The 21,809-nt window shown below is 37.4% G+C and overlaps 1 protein-coding gene across 2 annotated transcripts in view; it reads left to right on the top strand.

The window, feature by feature from the left end:
• The window catches only part of TMEM135 (transmembrane protein 135), a 185,549-nt gene that overhangs the window by 39,984 nt on the left and 123,756 nt on the right, over positions 1-21,809 (top strand). For both annotated transcript variants that reach the window (XM_075140179.1, XM_075140180.1), the window contains exon 4: positions 7,362-7,395. In XM_075140179.1, coding sequence (XP_074996280.1) covers positions 7,362-7,395 — 34 coding nt within the window. The remainder of the gene's footprint in view (positions 1-7,361; positions 7,396-21,809) is intronic.

Below are 21,809 nucleotides of genomic sequence, written 5' to 3'. Positions count from 1 at the left end.
GTGTTTGATTTAATTCTGCAGGTTATAAAGTGGTGTGTTTTACAGTGTCTGGGGGGGAGGGAAGCTGGGGGGAGGAATTCTTCCTGTTTTTGCAGACCACAAATCCTGTCTGGGGAGCCATTACAAACTATTATGTTAGCTTCTTAGTTTATGTTCAGAAATTAAAGCCAGAGTTAACTATTTCTTTCTTTCTTTTTTTTTTTTTAAAAAAAGACAAATGTTCTCAAATTTTATTATAACAAGTAAGTACAGCATAAGTTATGTGCTCTTTACCTTTTTTTTTTTACATTCCACCCCATATATCCCTTTGAATCCACCGATTCCTTTGAAAGTATTTTTATTTGTGATTTCTTAGACTTGTAGAAAATCAAAAAAAGCGTTATCGGTTAAAATAAGGTGATAACTGTCAGAATATGCAGCAGACTCAACGAACAGTAGTATTTGTATAAAATTCAAACTTGAATTTGTAGGAAACTTATAAAAAACGTATATTTTCTTATGTTAAAGCCACGCATAGTTCAGATCTTGTTGTGTAGGTCACAAGAATAAGTTTCACTTGTTTCATTCTAGTACCTATTTATTCTCAGGTCATGTTTGTTGGTTTGATAATGCTAAGAGTTTTTGGAAAAGCAAATAGCAGGAACATGACATTTTGGACAGTGGACGAAGTTAAAAAGCTTTATAGCAAAGCTAAAATTATTCTTGTCTTAGCAGCGAGTTGGATATTTTTATTTTGTGGGTTTTCGCCCCCTTCCTCCCCCCCCGTTTAAATTTACTATATACATGGAGAAACAGTGAGGCTGTTTAATAACAGAACGTGTTCTCTTAATTGCATGCATAAAGATTTTTTACATGCTGCTTTATGCATCTTCAGGCTCCTTGTAGCCATCTCTACTCCTAACTGCTGCTGTACGCTGGGTTACAAGAGCTGTAGCAGGGTATGGGCCTGGGTGAGCTTGCCCCAGTGTGTACCTCGCCCTGTGGTATGAATTTAGTGGCTCACTGTTACAGCTCACACCTAGAGCTATTCTCACTGAAAGAGGTGCCTGTTTAGTCAATTTATGTGAATTTTGTACATAGTGGTATTCATCTTGCTGTAGTTATTTCCTGTTATTTCTGACTTGGTCACTTATTTCCCCTTTAGTTTTGAGCAAGAAAAAAAATGAGATCATAAAAACCACAAGACTGGTAAAAAAATGCAATTATAGCAGTTCAATTATGTTTAATTAATTGCAGTGAATGTTTAGATTTCAGGATGTCTACTCAGAAGGCTTTGTGGTTTAAGTAAAACAAGGCAATAGAGACAACAATGCTTTAAACTTCGTATTGCCAAAAAAAGTTCTTGATGAGAAAACTGCAAGGACTGGAGTGCTGTGTATTAGACATATAAGGTGGACAGGGCAAGGCAAAATATACGAAAGAAATAAATATTCATAAGGAGGAATGAATATTAGGAGAGAAATAGCTTAAAAATGACAGGTGCCTACCTCTCTTCTTTGCTTGTTTAGAGAAAGAGAAGGTGTTTGCTTTCTGTTGGAAATTTTTTTTGAGTGCTGCTGTGGTTGCAATAGTTAATTTCTGGTAAAATTGCCATGAACATAAGCGTGTTCTAAGGATTCATCCCACCTTCAGGCAAGGTTGTGTTTTTTTTTTTTTTCCTTTTTTGTTGCTTTTTTTTTAGCTTAGCAACAACTCTATATTTAAGGAAAACCATAAATATATTGAAGGAAAACCATAAATAAGGAGAGAGAACTGGCAGTGAGTTTCATAGGAAAAAACATCTTGATTGTATTTTAAAAATCGGTATTTTGTATGATTTGCTATTATATGAAGTAAAAGCTCGTGCTACTTGTGAAAGTAAAGTTATTCTTTGAATTTTATAATGTGTCAAGCTAAGCAAGAAAACATTCTTTAGGAAACTGTTCCACAAACAATATGTTGGCATACCGATTTGGACAGTTGACACTGCTTCCATTGGCATGAATGGGATTTTTAACTCATGTGTAAGGGGAATTGGACTTTGGCCTCAATCAAATAAGTTTTGCAGAATTTACGGTACTTAACATGAAAATATAAATACCTTGCTCACAGGCAGATGCATTAAAAGTCTGAGAGTGGCACTTAGTGATTTCTTTGACTTTAAAATACTGTTGATTAAACGAAGAATAGGGAATCTTTAATCTGGTTTTTATTTCCTGTATTTTCATTTTAAGTCCTTGAAGGTGAGTTCTGAAAAATTGGGATAGTTTCGGTAAAGAACCATGAGTATGATTAAATCATACATTGTGGAAAAACTGAAGTAGCTCAGTTTTTGTTTAAGAAATGGTATGTGCGTGGCTTGGTTGGACTGTAGAGTTACAGTGGAGGTAAAGATGTAACCAGTTTCAGTGACCGGACAGATTCTTGTCTAAAATAGGGTGCAAATTGTAAAGGTAAGTAGCATCAGAATAACTTATCAGTGGTTGTGGTGACTTCATTGGAAATACTTAGACAAATTTGATCTTTTTAAAGAAGTGGCTAATTCATTAAAGTTTGAGTTTTATATTAGTTAGGAAGCCAGATTATTTATCACTGATTTTATAATCTGTGGAAAAAATTATTATATTTTGAAGTTGCTTTCTACCTTTTTTTTTTTTTGGTAGAGTGATAGAATTGTTCAGATGAGCCTTAGGAAGTCAGCTAGTGCAGCCTTCTGCTCGGAGCAGGACCAGCACTGGGTTCAGACCAGTTTGCTTAGGGATTTGTCCGGTCAGCCTTGCAAACCTCTGAGGACAGAGGTCCAACAACCCCTCTGGGTCCCTGTTCCGATGCTTGGCTGTCTTCATGGAGAAAATGCTGTTTCCTCAAGTCAAGTCAAAATCTCCCCGGCCATGCTCGCGGTCCTCCCCGCCGGCTGATCAATGCCTGTTTTGTATTGGGGACCAAAACCAGGCGCAGTAGTCTGTGAGTGCCAAGTAAAGGGGATTAATCATTTCCCTTGACCTCCTACCTACACTTCTGGTAATACAGCCCAGTACACTGCTAGGCTTCCTTGCTATTTTTATCCTATAGCTTTTTGGTTTTTTTAACAGTTATTTTAGACTCTTTCCTCTGGGCAGTGCAATCACAAAAATATGTGGTTCTCTGTTGAGGTTTATAGGCCATAGTTTAAGAGCTATTGCTGTTAGAATTTGGTCTGAACATTACCACGTTGTCCGAAAAACAAATTTTATCAAGTGAAACTTTTCTTTGAGGAAGTTATAAATGAACAAGAGAATTATCTTCTGGAAGCCTGTGATCTGTTGTAATTTAAACATTAAAAGTGGAATCCACGAGATTGGAATTGTTCAGCCACAGATGGCATGACCTGTGCTGAATAACTAAACTCTGAGACATTGTCTGCGCAGTTCTCTAACAAGCATACAAGAAAATTCATATGCAAGTGTGAACTAGGGAAAAAAAAAAAGGAGAAACAAAACGAAACGTATGCTAAACACTACTGTTCTTTGGTACTTGAATTAAAGGATAATTAAAAAATGTGATTGCTTTCGTGCAATCCTCCTTGTTAAGTCTTGTTAAGACTTTTTCAGAACAATTTTTCTTCGGTTCTTTAATTTAACACAACAGACTGGCCGGATGGACCAGGACGTGCCATCCCATCTCTTGTCCCACAGATGCAGCTCTCTTGGATGCTGACTTATGTCCTTGTCCTAGTTCAGCCTTGGTCTGTTGCTCATGAATTTTGCCGCTAGCTTGTGTTTTTCCCTCCCGAATTAAAGAACACATATGTCATTAGAAAGGGTGTGGGAGGTATTATCAGTTGAAGAGGTGAGAGGGAGGCAGTGGGAAGATGAGATGAGATGAAGATCTCTTGATGAGAGCGGCCTCTGGAAGAAAATGGCGTGAGACAGAGACGATGGAGGAGGAAGGGGCAGTAAGGATTTGTGTGCATCTGCTTGGGCTTTCCTGTAGTGACCTGGCCGGACCATCGCTGGTGTAACTACCTGCTGATGTTGGTGCTCCTGAGATTAACGTTCAACGCTGGTTCATGGACTTTGTGGCGGGAAATGGTAGCTGTTTATTAGTATCTTTAAACCTCCCCAAAGCAGGTGGTTAGACATGGCTGACTAATTATTTTTGTTGTTTAATTATTTCCCGCTCTTGTAATACCATTTCCCAATTATATTCTTCTCTTATTTACCAGCTGCAGTTTTAATACAGTCCTGGGGTTGCACCAGTGACCCTTTTGCTTGGCCGACCTCCATCTTTCTGTCCTGTTTTCCATCAGCTGTCATTGCTACAAAATAGTGCATCATTTTCTGAACTTCCACCCACTTTAACAGTTGGGTTCGGGGTTGGGTTAGGCTTGTGGGATTACATTTGCACAGGGCCAGGAAGAGTCCCTTTCCCCACCCTCTCTCCCCCCTCCCTCAGAAACATGGGGGTATTTATTTTTAAAACAGTCACAGAATTAATTTGGAGAAAGAAAACTTTCTGCTTGGAGTTAGCCAGGGCCTTGTACAGCAGCAGATAGAGACGGACTTCGGACTTGCCACAGGCAGTTTCAGATGATGTCATCTAGCAACTTGCTGTATTTTCAGCTCCAGAAGTTACTTCCTTGTGCACATTTGTTGTCTGCACGTTTTCCCTCCTCCCGACCACCTACTTCTCGCATCGGTCTCGCTGCAGCAGCACTGCAGCTTCTGATTTCTTTCCTTCCTCTTCCCTAGCCCCTTTTCCTTTCTTTGTCTTTGCAGTTGGTGAGTTGCATTTTACACTTAGCCAAAAGGGACCACAATAGAAGCTAAAACTTTGTTAGATCAAATTCTTAGTTTTTTAGTACCTTTTTTTTTTTTTTTAAAAGTGGGAGGCTAAAAGGCCAGGCCTGTGTGACATGGAAACTGAAGGAGAGAATCCACCAAGTAAATTATGCACCCATAAAATAGTGATGCTGTTTTGTGCACGCTGTATATAATACAATTGTGAATGCACACACTATACTCTTAAAGCTGCGTCTGTCACTCAGTAGCTTATGGTAACTTCTCGCAGGTAAGTGTGTTACTGCAGGATGTTATTGAAGTTCTCGTGTTTTCCAGAATATTCAAAGTGTATTGAGTTACCAGGTTAGCTCTCATGGGTAAATTTAATTCTGTGTTTCCAAACAGCTGAGTGTTTGGATATTTATTCTAAACTTTTAATGCTATTGCACGGATAAAACAAAAATAATCCAAGAAACATGAAATCCAGTATTTTTCCCCACAAGAACAAATTAAAATAAAATTTACAGTACACAGAACTGTATTGGCTGCCAATTTGGTAATCAGGAGGATCAGGACACCAATATTATTTTATCGTCTGAGCTAATCGGCTGAAAGACTAGGAGATTGTTTACAGACCAGCTTGAGAGTTGAATTCATCTATTACATGAGATGAATTTTCACCCCTTCCTGGTCAGAAACATCATGCAGTATTTTGATGCTTTATTACAAGTTGTAGAGGTCTGTTTGCTTTAACCTTTACAGACCCTATTCCTTATCTGTTGTCTTTTTGTTTCTTGTGTGCCTCACCCTCACCAAATCTTTAGATTCAGGCTTTTTTTTCCTTAGCTTTTTTTTTTCCTTAGCTTTTTTTTTTCCTTAGCTTTACAGAGAGCAGATTCGTAACTCTGCTTTAAAAAACAAAACAAAACAAAACCCAAACTGATTTTGCTAGTTAAAGTTTTGAACTTAAGCCAAATTTGAATCTTACCTGTCAATAGAGAGCAACTTGTGGAACTCAGTACGGTGCATTGTTGCTTCCCACAAATTCAACGTGATGTGAAAGCACTAAAACTTTTGAGTGGATTATATCCCTGTACCTTAGATATCTGCTGTGAAGAACCTTGATCTGGATGTGTAACTTGGTAAAGTTATAAACACCTAAACATGGCATCGGAAAATACTGAATAAACTTTTTTTCAGATGGTTGAAGCCTGGGAACTATGCAATAGGAATTTCTCTGTTTCCTGCTACCTGTGATTTTGTTTTGCTTGCTTCTTCCACTGATGTCCTAGCAAGATATGTTCAGTTAACCTACCATTCTCTTAAGCACTCTATGAATGCTTGAAAACTTAGTCTCATGTCAAAATGGAACATACAAGCCTGAGTTGGACCTTCTGTTATGAATGTAGTAGCAATATAAAAAAATCCTGAATGATGTGAAGGCAAAGATGAGATCAGGTTATAAACTCAGTTCCCCATTGAGAAACTGTAACGGTTAAACATGTGGTGCCTTCTGTGTTATTTTCAAGTTTTGTGTGTAACAGAAGAGGGGACAATAAGAAAAATCCCAAATACTACAAGGGGGACAGTAAAATCAAGAAGTTAAGAACAGCATTCCAGAAAGAAATACTGAAACTGAGTTTTCCAACCTTTGGCCATAGTGTCTAAGCTAATCTTTGCGGAAGAGGAGGAAGCAATGAGGGCAAAGCAAATCCGCAGTGGTAAGGTTTTCCCCTTTCTCAAGGCCAATGGTGACTTATGAATGATGCACAGAAAATAACTGTATTTTTTTTCATCTGGACCCTACAGTGATGTCTCACACAGTCTGTTACTGGAGCAGGTCACATCTGCGTAGTCAAGAGTTCAGTTTTGGTCTTGTACTGCAGTAGCATCAGCAAAAGTGTGAGAGCGTGAGCTCAAGTTTATACTTTTCCTATCTAAATAGCAGTGTGAGCTATGGGCTGAGATATAAGGACAGATCCAAAAATAGAAAGGGGAAAAAAAGAAAAAAAAAATTAGATGAAGGTTAGAAGAGAAAATAGTGGTGGCTGTGCCAGGGCACTGTTGGCGTTATGACTCTCAGCTAGAAAAGGCAGGGCATACTGGTTTGAGCCAAGATTTCTGCATCATTGGCCTCAGTAGAAAACACTTCATGATAATGTAAGCAGAAGGGCTAAGGTGTCTTGAGTTCACATAGCACTGATCACAAAACAGAAGCTTACACACATGCATTTTTCTGTAAATTCACAATTTAACTTGGGCTTTGGCCATGATTTGTATGCTTACGTTACCAGCTTGTGTGTAGGCTTTTATTTTGTGTTAAGTGCTGTGTAATTCAAGGTGCCTTGCCCCTTCATGAAGGCTTCAGGACTCGTGCAATAGCAAGTTGCTATATATAACTTGGTTCATGTAATTCCTCACCGCTTTGGATACCGTGCTATCAAGGTGCTATTTTTGGCTTCATGCTTATTTTTCTATAGGGTGGTAATGATTCATCCTCCATCAATAATCTGTTTTTTAAACTCTCTTCTTTAATAAAATATTCTTAACGCTTAAAGTGTTTTTCTTCAGTTTGCAAAAAATGTTTAATTCATTCACTAATTTTATCGTTTCTGTTCATAGGAGGGGTCTCCTCACAATTTACATGGCCAATCAAGTAAGTAATCCTTTATTTCAAGAATAAAAATATGTAAGATCCATTGGAAATGTAGCTTGTTTAAAATTGATGCTGAGATTCATTGCCTTTTTAACGCTTCCAGGATTTTTGTTTTTCTTCAAGAATGATATGTTATTAGGTAAATAAAATATCTTAAGAGCAAATTGTGACTATAGGTCTTTTCGAAATAGCTGTAAAGCAGAGGCTGAAATGTATTTCATTGTGCTATGCTCAAAATTTCATGTATCTTAGCCCCAGAAAAATGGGTAATTTTGTATATCCCCTTCATAGTAAAATGGCATCTGGTACTTTTAACGTTCATTATTTTACAGATGAGTAATCCAACACCATATACTTTAGTTTTATAATTAATTGTTTCTCAAACTGATATCAAATATTGCACATGGAAACATTTTTACCATGTGGTTGTACAGATTTAAATTTTTTGTGTCATTGTCCTGGTTTCGGCTGGGATAGGGTTAAATTTCTTCCTAGTGCTGTGTTTTGGTTTTAGTATGAGGAGAATGTTGATAACACACTGATGTTTTCAGTTGTTGCTAAGTGCCCTCCTAGTCCAAGGACAGCTCCCGTGCCTACTGACTGAGCTAGGTACACGAGATGGGAGGGAACACAATCAGGACAGCCAGCCCAGCTGGCCAATGGGGTATTCCATACCATGTGACGTCATGCTCAGTATATGAAGGGTAGGCGTGATCCAGGAAGTACCGATCGCTACTTGGTTATCGGTCAGCGTGGGTGGTGAGCAATTGCATTGTACATCACTCATTTTGTATATTTTATCATTATTATTATTTTCCCTTTTCTGTTCTATTAAACTGTCTTTATCTCAACCCACGAGTTTTTCTCACTCTTACCCTTCCGATTCTCTCCCCGTCCCGCTGGGGGTGGGGGGAGTGAGTGAGCGGCTGCGTGGTGTTTGGCTGCCTGCCAGGTTAAACCACGACAGTCATATTCCTTATAATCTCATTCAAATACATAACAGTAGTGAAATTATCTAAATGACGCTTTGTGCATGAACTTTTTCTAAATATGTAATACTTCTGTTAGAAGATCATACTCCTTTAGAACTGATTTTATAATGCCAAAAGAATTATCTGAGGTTTTTATAAGGTTTGAGTTGTCATGGAAACTACAAAAAAAGGAAACGACCTAAGAGTTGTGTTCCAGACTACTGTAACAATTTGCTGGGGCCTCAAAAGAGTCGTGCAAGTGTAGAACCCTCTGATGATGATGAAAAGATTCGTGAGTAAAAGTGATGAGACAAAGGCAATGTATTGCAGTACAGACTAGGGTGATAAAATTGATACCTTCTCTTCCATCCTTGTAAAGTCATTGATGGTGACTCTTATAATTCTGAAGATTTTGGGAGGTGGGGGCTTTTGGAAGGAGGTGACATCATATGTTTGCTAGCAGGTAAATGTCCTGGAAACTCCTTATATGCGTTTGCCAAACCCATTACAGCCTTCTCTCTCAAATTCTGGCACTTAACAATTTCTTTTAGGCAGAAATTGTTTCTTGGGTTATTCTGTATTCATAACTGCCTGTCATTACAGACAGACTCATGAGTGGAGCTTACAGTCTTCAGAAGAGAAGAAATTGATTCTTGCCATTAATTTTATTATTGTCAAATACCATTTTAACTTTTATACCTACTTGACTTGGATGGCTCATACAGTAGCCTTTAGGATTCCTTTTCTTTGTGAAGTTTTTTTTCTAATTTGGAAAGATGAAAAATCCCATTCTTGAAATTTAATTAATTAGATGTTCAGACCCTCAATAACACGTGGGAACAAAGTTGGATTCCTACAAGGATACGTTAACCTTGAAAGGTTTGAAGTTTTCCTTGAATTCAAAAGAGCAACTGTGTAGAAACTCCTCGTTCAAGAAACATAGGTTATAAAAATGGTGATAATTAGTTGGGCCTGTCATCATTCATTTGGGATGGACTTTTCAAGAGAAGGGTGAAATAGATGTGCTTAAATAGCAGCACCTCTGAGTATCCCAATTCTGAGAAAGCTATCATCACATTCACGGCTCTGAAGCTGTGATGCCACACAGTTCACATGATGTTGGATGGTGTTGTAAGGGAAAAGCCAACTGATGCGGTTACATTTTATTGACGCCGTTCAGTGCAACGGATATTCTCTTCAGCATAATGGTTTATTTTAGTCACAAATCTTTAGTGAACTCAGGGCTACCAGAGTTTGCTTTGTAAACTGCCCTTGATCATGACATACTTACCTTGTTAGCAAGCCATGTAATCACTGTGTTTCCCTATTTGTGTTGCTTGTCTTTGGTTTAGAACTTTATATGCTTTGGTAAGATTCACTTAGAAATTTACTAAGCCTTTAAAACATTTTTTTTTTCTGTCATCGTTAGATTGCAGCATGCCCCATTCTGAAAGCTGGCAAATTTTAATCACTAGTGATGGCAGCTAGATTGTGAAATTACACTGCATTTCTTGCCTTCTGTAAAACTAGTGTCAGGACCTATTAAGATATTCATTGAACTAAATGTATTCCTTTGTTTTGTTTCATGTTTTGCTACGCTATGTTTTGCAGCCTGAGCAATAATAATTGAGGCTTTTTGTTTGATTCTTCATGTGTGCCTTTGCCTGGTTAGACAGACAGGATGTAATTGTAATTAGGTTTATTGGTTATTATAAGTAATTATCATGACTGTTGCTGCAGTGAATTTTTATAGCCATATTAGGGCTTTTAAATCAGAAAATTTTACGTCTATTGTTCTGTTGGCAATGCGTGACAATTTGTCCTCGGAGATGAATTTACTTAGTGAAAGGGGGAAAGGTGTGTTAAAGTCTTTATGCATAGCTGCTGTTTCTCAGTTCAGTGAGTGAAATGCAGTGAGTCTAAGGACTCTTGTTCTAAAGGTGACATTTTTATTGATTTCTAATCTGGAGCTACTAGACACGCATGAATAAGTGTCCTGGCTAATTTTAAATAAGTCAGTGATTATAGATTTATGTGAACTTGAACTCCCCGGTTGCATTTCCTTGCTGCTTACACAATAAAATGACAGACTAAAAATAAGCTGTTTAGGTTATGTATGCTCTATGGAAAAATCAAATAAAAATGCTTTCTTAGACTAGCTTTCTGCTAAATTGAAGCTATACAACAATGCACTTAAGGGCTTGGATTTTTTTTTTTTTAGATAAGAACTAGAAATAAGCATAGGAATAAAGGATCTGTAGTTTCAGTTTTGATATGCAAAGTCTAAAATCAACTTCTGAGCTTCTTGCTGGAAGTCAGTCAAAGTTTTTAGAAGTAAATTAATATGCCTGAGCCCTAACATTGTTGAACATGTGGGTTTGGAAATTTTTAACTAGTTGCAGTCTGAGACCTGACGTTTCTTTAATACCCTGGAGCAGAGTAGCAGTAGTCAGTGCTGTGGACCACACAGAAACACGGAGCCTTTCAAGTTCTATTTTGGATTGCACATGTTAAAGTCAAGAAATTTCTAGGATTGTAAGAGATGCATTGGTAATGAACGTATAAGATGATTCTTCATGGATAATTTGAGATCAAGAGGAACTCCAAGATTCCAACAAAAGGTGGAAAGTGAAATGTAATCTCTTCAGTTATTTTTATCTGGAAAAGTAGATGATATTAATTGACTGCCCATGAGTAAGATGTATAGCTCTTATGTTTCAAAACACTTATGGCATACTTCGTTGTGAAGAGCTCAACAGTTGAGTAGATGCTTTTAAGTTGAAGACACCGTGTCTTTAGATTATTTTTGTGTTGCAAACAAAACAAACAAAGGCTGCCTTCAATATGCAAGATAGGAAGACACTAATCTGGACTAGGGCCAATTTGATACAAAACTTCTGGGAAACAAAAATTTAGGAAAATTGATATGTTGTCATTGGAATGCTACACCAAAGAGGCAGTTATCCTAGCCTATGCTGAACTACAAAATGCATTTTTTATGCCTTTATCAGATAAAAAATGGAAGTTTCTTTACATGATATGTTTGAAATTCAAACTGTGCATCACTATATCAAAGGCTTTCCTCGTTTTGTACTATGGCTTCTAATGTATGGTGTTGTACTTACAAAATTGGAAATGTTAATATTAACAAGTTGCTCTTGAGGGACACGGGTTAAATGATGTAAAGCTCAAGCATAAGGTAAGGCAGCTGGATGCAAAAGGCAGAGTGATGCTGTTGAGGACTGGTTCTTGAGTGTGATGGAAGGAAGAGGTGTAGCAATCTGGCCCAGCTATAGAGAGAGCATTAGGGAGTGGAAAGGTATAAATTTGAAAAATAAGACAAGAAAGATAGGATGAAAAGGAGGCAGAGAAGTACAATCTAAAGATGAGAAATGAGAATATTGTGGCAAAAGAGATGAAGGGACTGGAGCTGGGCTGACGTAATGGGAATTGGTTTGTGGGAATGTTACAGATACAACAAGTGGAAGAAAGATGAGAAAACATAGAGTCTATTCTAGCTAAAGCAATGAGCAGATGATAAACAAAATGATGGGTTTGCGGGGAAAGGACAGGATGAATTTTGTTGCAATTAATATGAAGAGAAATTTAGCAAGAGCCCAGAAAGAGACACAGAGAGGGTATTATTGAAGTCCTGGGTATGGGAGTTGGAGAAACTGTTCTCGGCCATTGCATCTGGATAAAGTTTACACAGAAATATGAAGATTCCGTGTTTTATTTCTTGCTATGCTGATGTTAGGTCCTCAGTGCATCTGCCATTTATGAAATATTGTACATAGGTCCTCATATACCAAGGAAGAGATAATGTTTTAAAATAAGAAATATACAGCCATGCTTGTGATCAGTAGTATGAAAGCAAAGTATGGGAGGAAGGGTACATCTGTCTTCCCAGATGCAGTGCAGTGCAGTGATCATACATTAAAGACCAGTGATAATGAATAGAAATGCTCAGAGGACAGTCAAGAGTGTAAGAAGAGTGCAATAATTTTGTACATCCAAACTTGTGACGTTTTTTAGAAAACCTCTGAGAGCTGCTATGACCATGTTCACTTTAACAGCCTGCTAATGAAGCTGAGAGCCTGCTGACCTCGTTGCTGTTCCTTTCAGACGTACCAGCTCCTTCCCTTCCCTATGTCTGCTGTTTCAGAAATACTTTTTTAAATTTGTATTTCAAGTCCAATTAAGAAATAGTTAAAGCTACTAAGAAATACTGTTCACATTAAACAAATGCTGAACCAAACAAGTTGATCAAAGGCATTCCAATGAGTGATGCTCTGCTTCTGTATGTGATAGAGAACAAGTAATACAGCTAAGCACAAAGTTTGTTGCAGTTTTAAAGTAGTCCAAGCGGTTTCACAGTTGAATTGTTTTTCGGTTACATAAATAGACTAAATCTGGGTTCATTTTGGCTGTATCTTTGTTTATTCCAACCAGTCAATGTGAAGGCTGCATGTAAGTTGTGCTCTTAAAGCTTGAAATATTTGGTCTAGAAGTATGCAAAAACGCTGAAGCACAGACTTAAAAAGAAATCCCTCAGGATCTAATGGAGAAATTATCCAGTGCTCTTCAGTCAGCTTTAACTCCAGATATTTGTGTGTTTTTTTACAGGATGGGAGTCATAGTGATTCAAAATATCACTAAATCTCCATGCTTTGCAATATTTAAAAAAAATCAAAGCCATTAGCCTGCTTTAAGATATATGGCACAGGCAGGCAGCAAAGTAGGTACCACGTTTGACAGAGATATGGTACAATATAATGTTTGAGGCCAAGGGCCCTCCCATGTCACTTTCCATATATGCTAAATTTTTTGTTATTGTTTCATGCTTTGTGGCGGTGATACATAGAGGGATGAAAGAAAGAGGAGTGAGACTTGCTATGGCAAGAGAAGAAGCAACAACAGAAATCCACTTCTAAGCTGTGCTTTTGCTGATCCTGTAGTTGTAAGTTTTTGCTAAAGGCAAGCTGGTAATATTGTAAAGGATGGTACTTGCACTGGGCATTCCTGGGTGATTTTTCTCACCAGCTTATCGAGTGCTCTCTGTACAAAATTGCCACTGTGTCCGAGTTGTTACGGCTATTTCAAGAAATACTTTGTGCCAGTTGCAGTTAAATGCGGGAGGATACTATGAATAATACAGGTTGAAGGTTTTTCTTTTTTTTTTTTTTTTTGAGTAATGTGCTGTTTGACAATAAAATCCTGTTTCTGTTTTGCATTACTTGCAACTCTGAGAAATTATCACCTAGTACTGTTGTATGCTATAAAACATTGTGTGCCATTTCAGGAGTATCCTTTAAAATAAAAAAAAGTTCATGATTGTCACTTCTTCATTGATAATTCCATGAAATAATAGGTATTTCACATGTCCCATTTGTTTTGTCAAACCATTATATTTAGTTACACAGTTTATTTATTGTAACACAAGAAAATGTTTTCTGTTTAAACTTACTTAACTGACATTTTATAAACAAGGCTCCTTTTCTTCTCCATTGGGAACAATTCAGTTTTAGTCAAAAGATGGAGGCAATCCAGAATGAAGAAGGGCGGATGGATTTGCTTTTACCCAATACATATTTTAAAATTTTTAGAAGCGCTGGGTTCTAGTAAAATGGATTTGACCACTCTTCCCTTTTCTTTCTAGATAACTAAAATTTTGTTGTGTGCTTTCTGTGATTCTTAGTATTAACATTATACAAGGATTGCCGAGACAGGGGAGCTTACCTGTTCTTTCATCATATTAACTGAGATAGGAATACCTGGAACTTTTTTATTTTTCTAACATTTCAGAAGTAATCTCTATAACTGAAAATGCATCAAGTAAAGGCTTGAGACACTTGTCTCCCAGGATGCTAGCTGTCCTTCTGCCACCATCTCTTCCTTGCTTTGTCACTGTTATCTGCACCCCTCTTCTGGGGTGGCAGTGGCTTTGGTTACAGCAACAGCTGGCAGGGACCATGTATATTTATTCTCTAATGGTGTCTAGGGTAAATACCTCTTTCATTCCTTGCATTGTCACCTTTTGACTCTATAGTGTGTTAGTTGACGTAAAACCATTGCTTAGTTTCTTCTTGCAGGCTAGTTTTGTTCTTAAATAGTAAGTCTTATTTTCTCTGTTTTATAAGTTGTTGTTATTAGAACAGTACAAGTACTTTGGTATTGGTTTAGACTGGATATTAGGAAAAATTTCTTCACCAAAAGGATTATCAAGCCTTGGACCAGGCTGCCCAGGGAAGTGGTTGAGTCACCATCCCTGGAGGTATTTAAAAGACGTGTAGATGTGGCGCTTAGGGACATGGTTTAGTGGTGGACTTGGCAGTGTTACGTTTTTACAGTTGGACTCGATGATCTTAAGGGTCTTTTCCAACCTAAATGATTCTATGATTCTAGGATACTCTGCTTCTGACCTCCTGGTTAACTTAGAGGAAAATATTCCTGTCTGAAAGCTCCTAGGAAAGCTCTCAGGTTTTCGTCATTGAAAACCACGCCGAGCTAGGACTCGGGATCGTAAAGTAATTCCTGCCTTGTTGAGGTCAAAGCCCAGTGTTGGGACAGAGGTCGGAAGTGATGTACAGATCTCCCTAGGGAAGCATCTGTCATTGCTGCCTGGGTAAGGGAAGAGCAAAAAGGGCAGAATTTAGTACTGCCTAGAAAGAAGACTCAGGAACTCACTTATGGCAAAATTTCTGCTGTTGCTGCCTCAGGTGATGACTTGCTGCTGGCTGTAGTTGGTAATTTTTGAACTTTTGTCACCAGTTAAGCCTTTAGTTTTAGTGCTAACAAGAAACAAGTCTTCTCTGTTATCAATTTAGACATCGATATCAATTCACTAGTGTTTTTCCTGAGACTACAGTTTTAATATATGCTTCCTCGTTAACATATCTTGAGTCTGAAGCTCAGCTGAGTCCTGAATCCCCACTTCTAATAGTGGCATTTTTGCTACTATTTTAGCCCACACTGTAACCTGGGATTTTGTGAAAAGTTGTTTGCTTCTGCTTCTATTAGGTCATGTGATATTCCCTATGGAACATCAGGACCCTGATGAGTCCTGCCTTTTGTTGCAGAATGGTGTTTTTCTGCTGTTGTCATATGGATTTAGGAGGAGAGCCTCTTCCGTAGCTTCTGCTTCTTTACTGCCTGGATCTTAGGGGAAAACTGAGGTAGAAAACAAAGAACTCGCATTTTTTCCATTTCATAGAAGGCATACTCAGATGGAGCTCATCCAACATTTGTTCTGTGGCCTTCACATCGTTTACTCTGTCTCATGGGTTTAAAGCCAGGCAGAGTCAGCCCCTTGTTCTCAGAATGACACTTGGGGTATGGCTGGTCACAGCATGGACAGTTAGGCATCACAAATGCACTTTTTGACAGTGACGGAAGACTTGAATGTAATCTGGTTTACCAAACTCAGGAAAAAGAACCAAAACTGATGGATTTTTAACCTTTAGATTTTAAAGAGCAAATCTCAAAGAAGAAAGCTAATCACACATTAGTTTAGACTTGAATACAATGTGCTTGAGTGAGAAGTGTGTGTGTGTGGGTTTATATAATTTCAATATGCAATCTTTAATACTCTATAATTAAATGGTAATGAAATACAGCATTCTCAGGCTCTAATGGCACTTAGATTATTTTGCAAAATAAAACCTCAAAATATGAAGTTGTCTTTCAGAAACATCTCAAAGGAAGGAAAAAATCATAATGAAACAAGAAGGCTTACAGATTCAAAGATCTGCATAACTAGAATATACTTGTTACTCATTCTGGTCTCTTTTTCCTTTGGTTTGCTCTCTGACAGGTAGAATCAGTAATGGAGAACCAGCTTTTATTAATTTTAAGCTCTCCTAATGCTTCTTATTTGCTGTAATACCTAGGTATGTATATGCATGTGTTTGCAGAAATAATTAAAGAACTCCAGCTTAGAAATAGTTAAAACTAACTAAACCCAATTTTGAATAAGAATGTGGAAAAGAAAGCTCGTTTTCTCTTCTCAGAAGACTTGTAACTGTTCTTAACCTTGTTGTACTTCTGTTTTTGCCTCATTCGGTCAGCATTCCCAGGGCACGGAACAGTTCAAGAAGAGATGCTGTTAATACCAAGTGCCAGTTGTATACTGGAGTGGTAAAGTAAAGGAAGTTAAATGTAGAAGTAGCAAAAAGCCAAAAAGGTTTCTATTAAGATGTTAATAAAGTTAACGTAGATTACTTGAAAAGGAGCAAATTTTTCTGAGTAGTTTGGAAGAATATGGAAGTTATTCAAAAGAAATGGGTGCTTTTTAATGCCTGACAGTAATGTTCAGATCTATTCCAAAGGCACCTAAGCAGAAGAAAAATTTTACCCTTTCACGGAATCACTGAGTTTATTGTGGTGACTGTGCAGGGAAGTGTATTGTATGATCAACATTTCCAAACTCCTTGCTTAGAAATTAAATGCAGATGTTTTCAAATAATCAAAGACTTGGGCATGTTTTATTCTAGTCGATAAATGCTCAAGACACTTTCCAAAAATTTTATTTTGGAATTCAGAATTAGATGCCATAAATGGGTAAGCTATATACTTTACACATATCATGTTCTGTGGGATAGGCAGTTTGGCAACTGAAACAGGCAATATTGAAAGAAATTGCTACTTTTAAATATAAACATTACATAAAACTCATATGAGAAGGAAAATAAGCTGAAGTCTTACTTTCTTTTGAATAGAGCATAATGTAGACTAATTTGATTAACAGAATACTTTACATAATCAAATTATGGATAATTCATGGCACTCTATGATGATTTTAAAAGGTTGAAACTTAAGGTCATTGTCACTACCCCCACCCTAAATCTTTAAAAGGCAGGTTTTAAAATTAGGAGTCATGTGAACTTAAACATTGCTGATGTCTTCACTTTTAAGTAATACAGTAATATAGTTAGATCCTGGCAGCTGGCGTTCTTGTGGATTGACACGGCTAATTGGCTTTGGCATCTTAGCCTCAGGAAACCTCATCCATCACTACAGAGCAGGACATTTGGCAAGAGTCAGAGAAAACATTTAATACTTTGTCTCTTGCTTTCTCTGCAAAGCTGCTTTGCATTTTTGAACTTTCCAGCGTATCTCGTTAGAAGCTCGATGTAATACTTACTTTAACGTGATCTTTTACAATGAATAACTACTTGTTTGACTTTCTAGAATTAGCAAAAATGTCAATATTGCAAATCAATTTTGAAATTTACCTCTCGGATAAAGCTTATAGCTTATGGAGAATTTAATATCAGAAATATACTAAGTGCTAAAGAAAGCTAGTTGACTTTTATACTGAACTCTTTGCTAGTTAGTAATTGAGATTAAAGTAATGCTTCAGGTTCTGAAGAGCTCTCAGACACCCAGCTCCAGTGCATATAGCACTTCTGATGGCCAGAATTGCTATGGGCAGTGATTTCATAGGTAAAAAAAGATGGGTCAAGAGTGAATTCCAGACTTCCCAGCAGGTGAAATCCCAGTAGTGTTTCAAGAAAATTGAGGGTTTTCCTGGTGTAAGGAAAGGGTTTTGGAGGTCTTCTGGGGGAGGCTTGTGAGAGCAAGAGTCTCCTGCTCTTCCTACTTCACAACAATCTCAGCAGTCCCCTTCTCGCAGATCTTTATGTTGTCAGGCAGTCACATTTTTCTCCTCAAACCTTCAAGAAACACAGGTATTATCCTCCTCTCTCAGCAGCAATCCCTGTTACCTGGCAGTTTCTGCTGCGCTCTTGAGCTTCTGAGGTTGTGAGATTTGGGAAGAAGGGGAGATGGGTCTGCTCTGGGAGGAGTTGGGGGAAAATGCAATCCGAGGGCTGAAGAAGTTGAGGTGGGACCTTAAATAAAAGTAATCCTTTCTCTTTATGTGATAATGTAGGTGTAGAAATGGAAACTTGTTTGGAAGGGAGGGATTTTTTTCCATTTCCAGCAATATTTGCCATTTGCATCTTCACGTCTGCTTCAGAACAACACTCAGGGTCCACATGCTGCTGGCAGGAGGAGAATGCCCCGGGTGTTCAGTGAAGCAGGTAAAATGCTGCTGCAGGCTTGTCACTCCATCCCTAGCCCCAAACCCTGAAATCCTCTGCTGGAGCTTGAAAATCAGAGTGGATGTCCTGCTGTCCGTGGGAGTGGTGTACAACAAGACAATGGGCTATTAACGTATCTACTTTATCAAATGACGAGCTGAGGCATAAAGAATGAAGGAAAGGTGTTCTTGAGCTGGGTTCTTTGCAAACTCTTCATGTTTTGGGGAACAGTTGTAATGACCTATTGTCAGATACCAGATTTACCAGGAACACACACAATTTAATCAGCTTGCTCTTGTTGGAGCACAAAGGAAATGGGCAAAGGCGTTTGTGTGGAGTCAAAGGTATAGAGGTTGGTGGAGCAGCAGAACTGCTACTGAGTGCATTGGCTAAAATCTGTAAATACCCACTTTAACTGTGTCTCTCTACTGCCTTTTAACAAAACTGGGAAATTTTAATGTATAGAATTTTGGAATCTTTATTTTTTGAGGTTTTGGCAGTCATACTTAAAATCTTCCTGTCGTGTTGATGATAGTTGTTGTCAAGCTGTTTCTTTGCAGTTTCTGGGATCAATAAAGTACTATGAAAACTAGTGTTGTAGTACTCATTTCATTTTATAGAAGAAGAAAGCTTCAATTCTGTGTTCAAAATATGCAGAATGAAAGCATTTCTAAGAAGAATACAGTTTACAAAGTGTAAGTTCATCCTGCTGGTTTGTGATTTGATTTTTTTTTTTTCTTTGTAAAAACACAGTGTTAATCTTACCACAGAACTGGCTGGTGGAATGAGCGTGCATTGTTTCTGATTAATTATATATTACATTTAATTATTATTTCCTGTGCTCCAAATGTTTCAGTTGAAATTAAATCCTTCATGCTTTTAATTAGCTATATCCACTCCTAGTATATTAGTGCCAGTTCTAGTCTGATATTGTTCCTGACGTCATTTATAGGATAATGGTAATTAAACAGAGCAGCAGTTTCAGCCCAGAAATCATTTTGCTCCTTTTAAAACTCTAAGCTGTCAAAATAAAAGTCAATTGTGCATTTGCAATGCTTAAAAACTAGCTCCACAGAAAGTTTTGGAGCAAAAAAAGTTTGGTCTAAAAATTATAAACAGCTTTTTCTGTACAAAAGTGAGTTGTTTTGGAAAATATTACAGTTAGCATCTCCTTTTTCACAGTTTCTGTGATGCAAAACAAAAACTATACCTTTGCACATATGGTCTGAAATAATTGTTTTTATATTTTCACTTCTACATTTTGAAGAAATATTTTCTGTGTTAAAAAGTGTGTCTCATGGCTACGTATAAAAATGATTTCAGAAGTCTTATTGTAAATAAATATTTTTACTTACGTTTATAATCAGATATAATGGATATGCTGGTGTATAGCTATAACCTTCTGTAAACTGGCAAACGTTAACACGTGGCTGTTTAAGTTCTTTACGTGATGCTGTTACAGGATACATAGATTTTTAAACAGTGCTGAGACTAAGTTTTTTAATTGTGTAAACAGTCACTGGTTTGGCATTCAGGGGGAGGTGGTTCATTTGAAATCTTGTCTCTGTGATATGCTCCTTATGCCTCTAATAAGGTTAGAAAAGCGGAGGAGGACAACTTCTAGCACAGCTTGTAAATGTCAGTCTGGATGGAAGACAGGTCGGCTTGAAAACAATATTGGTGTTGGAAAAGTGAAAGGAAAAAAAATCCTTTCTTGAAGCTGAGCTCTTACGAGGAAAAATTGTTTTAGAAAATGTAGAATTATGATTGTTTCTGGTAAAGCAACAGGAAGTAATTCTGAAGTATCAAACTACATCTAGTAAATGTGGGGAAAGTTGAAGACATAATAAGATTTATTTTAGCTACATCTAAAGCTGACTGGTTTTCCTAAGGCAGTTTTTTATGTTGGTTTGAGCCATATCCATGTGTGAAACTTTGCAATTAATGTCCTCTCTGTAAGACTATTCTGTCTTTAGAAGACAAACTGACTTTTAATAGCATTTTTACAGGAAAATCCAGGGATAAATGTGGGAGTAGGATCTTTTCTGAATCTCCTCCTCTATCTTTTCTACCCTTTCCACGCTATAGAGCTATGATCAGCAAATCAGACCATTAGTCACGATGGAAATTTCAATAGTGCATCAGTTATCGTATCTTACTACAATATTCTGTTAAATAGGGTTATTTCAGAGGAGCTACATTGTTTGAGGTTGCTCTCATATGGTCACTTCCATGTGAATCTTTCATGTTTGTGTAACACAAGTGGTGTGATTCTTTGAGGAGTTTCTTTATGGTGCAGTGATCTTTCTCCGTCTGCTCAGAAGCAACGGAGTGCTTCAATAGCTGCTGCTCTTCTCACGGCTTGAGGATTGCAGGAGATTTTTGTGGACTTTGTTAAAATAAGTCTGGAAATGGAAATTCCACGTTCAATATTTCTAGGGAGAAGAATGATCTGTAGTGGGCATCGGGAAGAGGGGAATGCTCTGTATTTAAAAACATACGTTTCTTGACTTTAATACCTGGTTTATGTTGACAGAACATGTTTTGTCAATAAATTGGCACATATGCAATGTTTCTGAATTTTGTTAAGGATATCCACCATAGCTTGGGTTACAAAAAATATGAGCATTGATTTCAGTAAGATGTGTTAGATTGACTTTCCATGAATTTTAAATAACTTCATTAAAAACGTCCTGAATTTGTTTAACCGTCCTCCAAAATCAAACTTAATAAATTGTCACCTTTGAATATTTTTAAAATGTTAATGATTATACTCTTTTTCAGTTGCAAATCTTTTCATCCTTAAATTTTATGCTTTCATTTGTATAAAATCAGTAACCTTGGGTAAAGTAACTGGTGGCTTCAGTCTCTTTCATTCAAGTTTGCTGGTACAATTCCTGAGGCAAAATTCTGTTTGCAGCGTTTAATTTATGTAATTTTATGTATTGTTTTGCAGATCAGTATGTTGATGAAAAGGTTTTTAAGTATCAGTCACATTGCAAAAGTTTTCAAAGAACACTTGTATAGTTGGATTGGAAATACACACTCTGTGTATGTGTAAGCTCATGTTCCATCAGCTGCTTACAAATACTTTGTAAACAATTTTATTTACTTTGAATATTTGAAAATTTAAAATACTTTAGATGTTTGTGTAGGATTTTTTTTATTTTTCTTTTTAGAAAAACAAACGCCCTTCCCTGCATCCTTACATGCCCCCCGCCCCGTGCACATGAACACACATACCGTCTTTGTCTCTATTTTTCTCTCTCTTTCTGTCTTTAGGGATGTTTTTATTAACCAGCAGGATCTTTACGAATTATGGTCATTCTCCCATATAAAAACACGCAGTTATCTTTGGTGACAACAGTTCTTTTAACATACTGAAATTCTCTGCTGTTCC

Source organism: Calonectris borealis, chromosome 1 (genome assembly GCF_964195595.1).
Source record: "Calonectris borealis chromosome 1, bCalBor7.hap1.2, whole genome shotgun sequence".
NCBI classification, from domain to species: Eukaryota; Metazoa; Chordata; class Aves; order Procellariiformes; family Procellariidae; genus Calonectris; species Calonectris borealis.
Note: the sequence above shows the minus strand (reverse complement) of the source record. Positions and strands in the feature narration are given on the sequence as shown.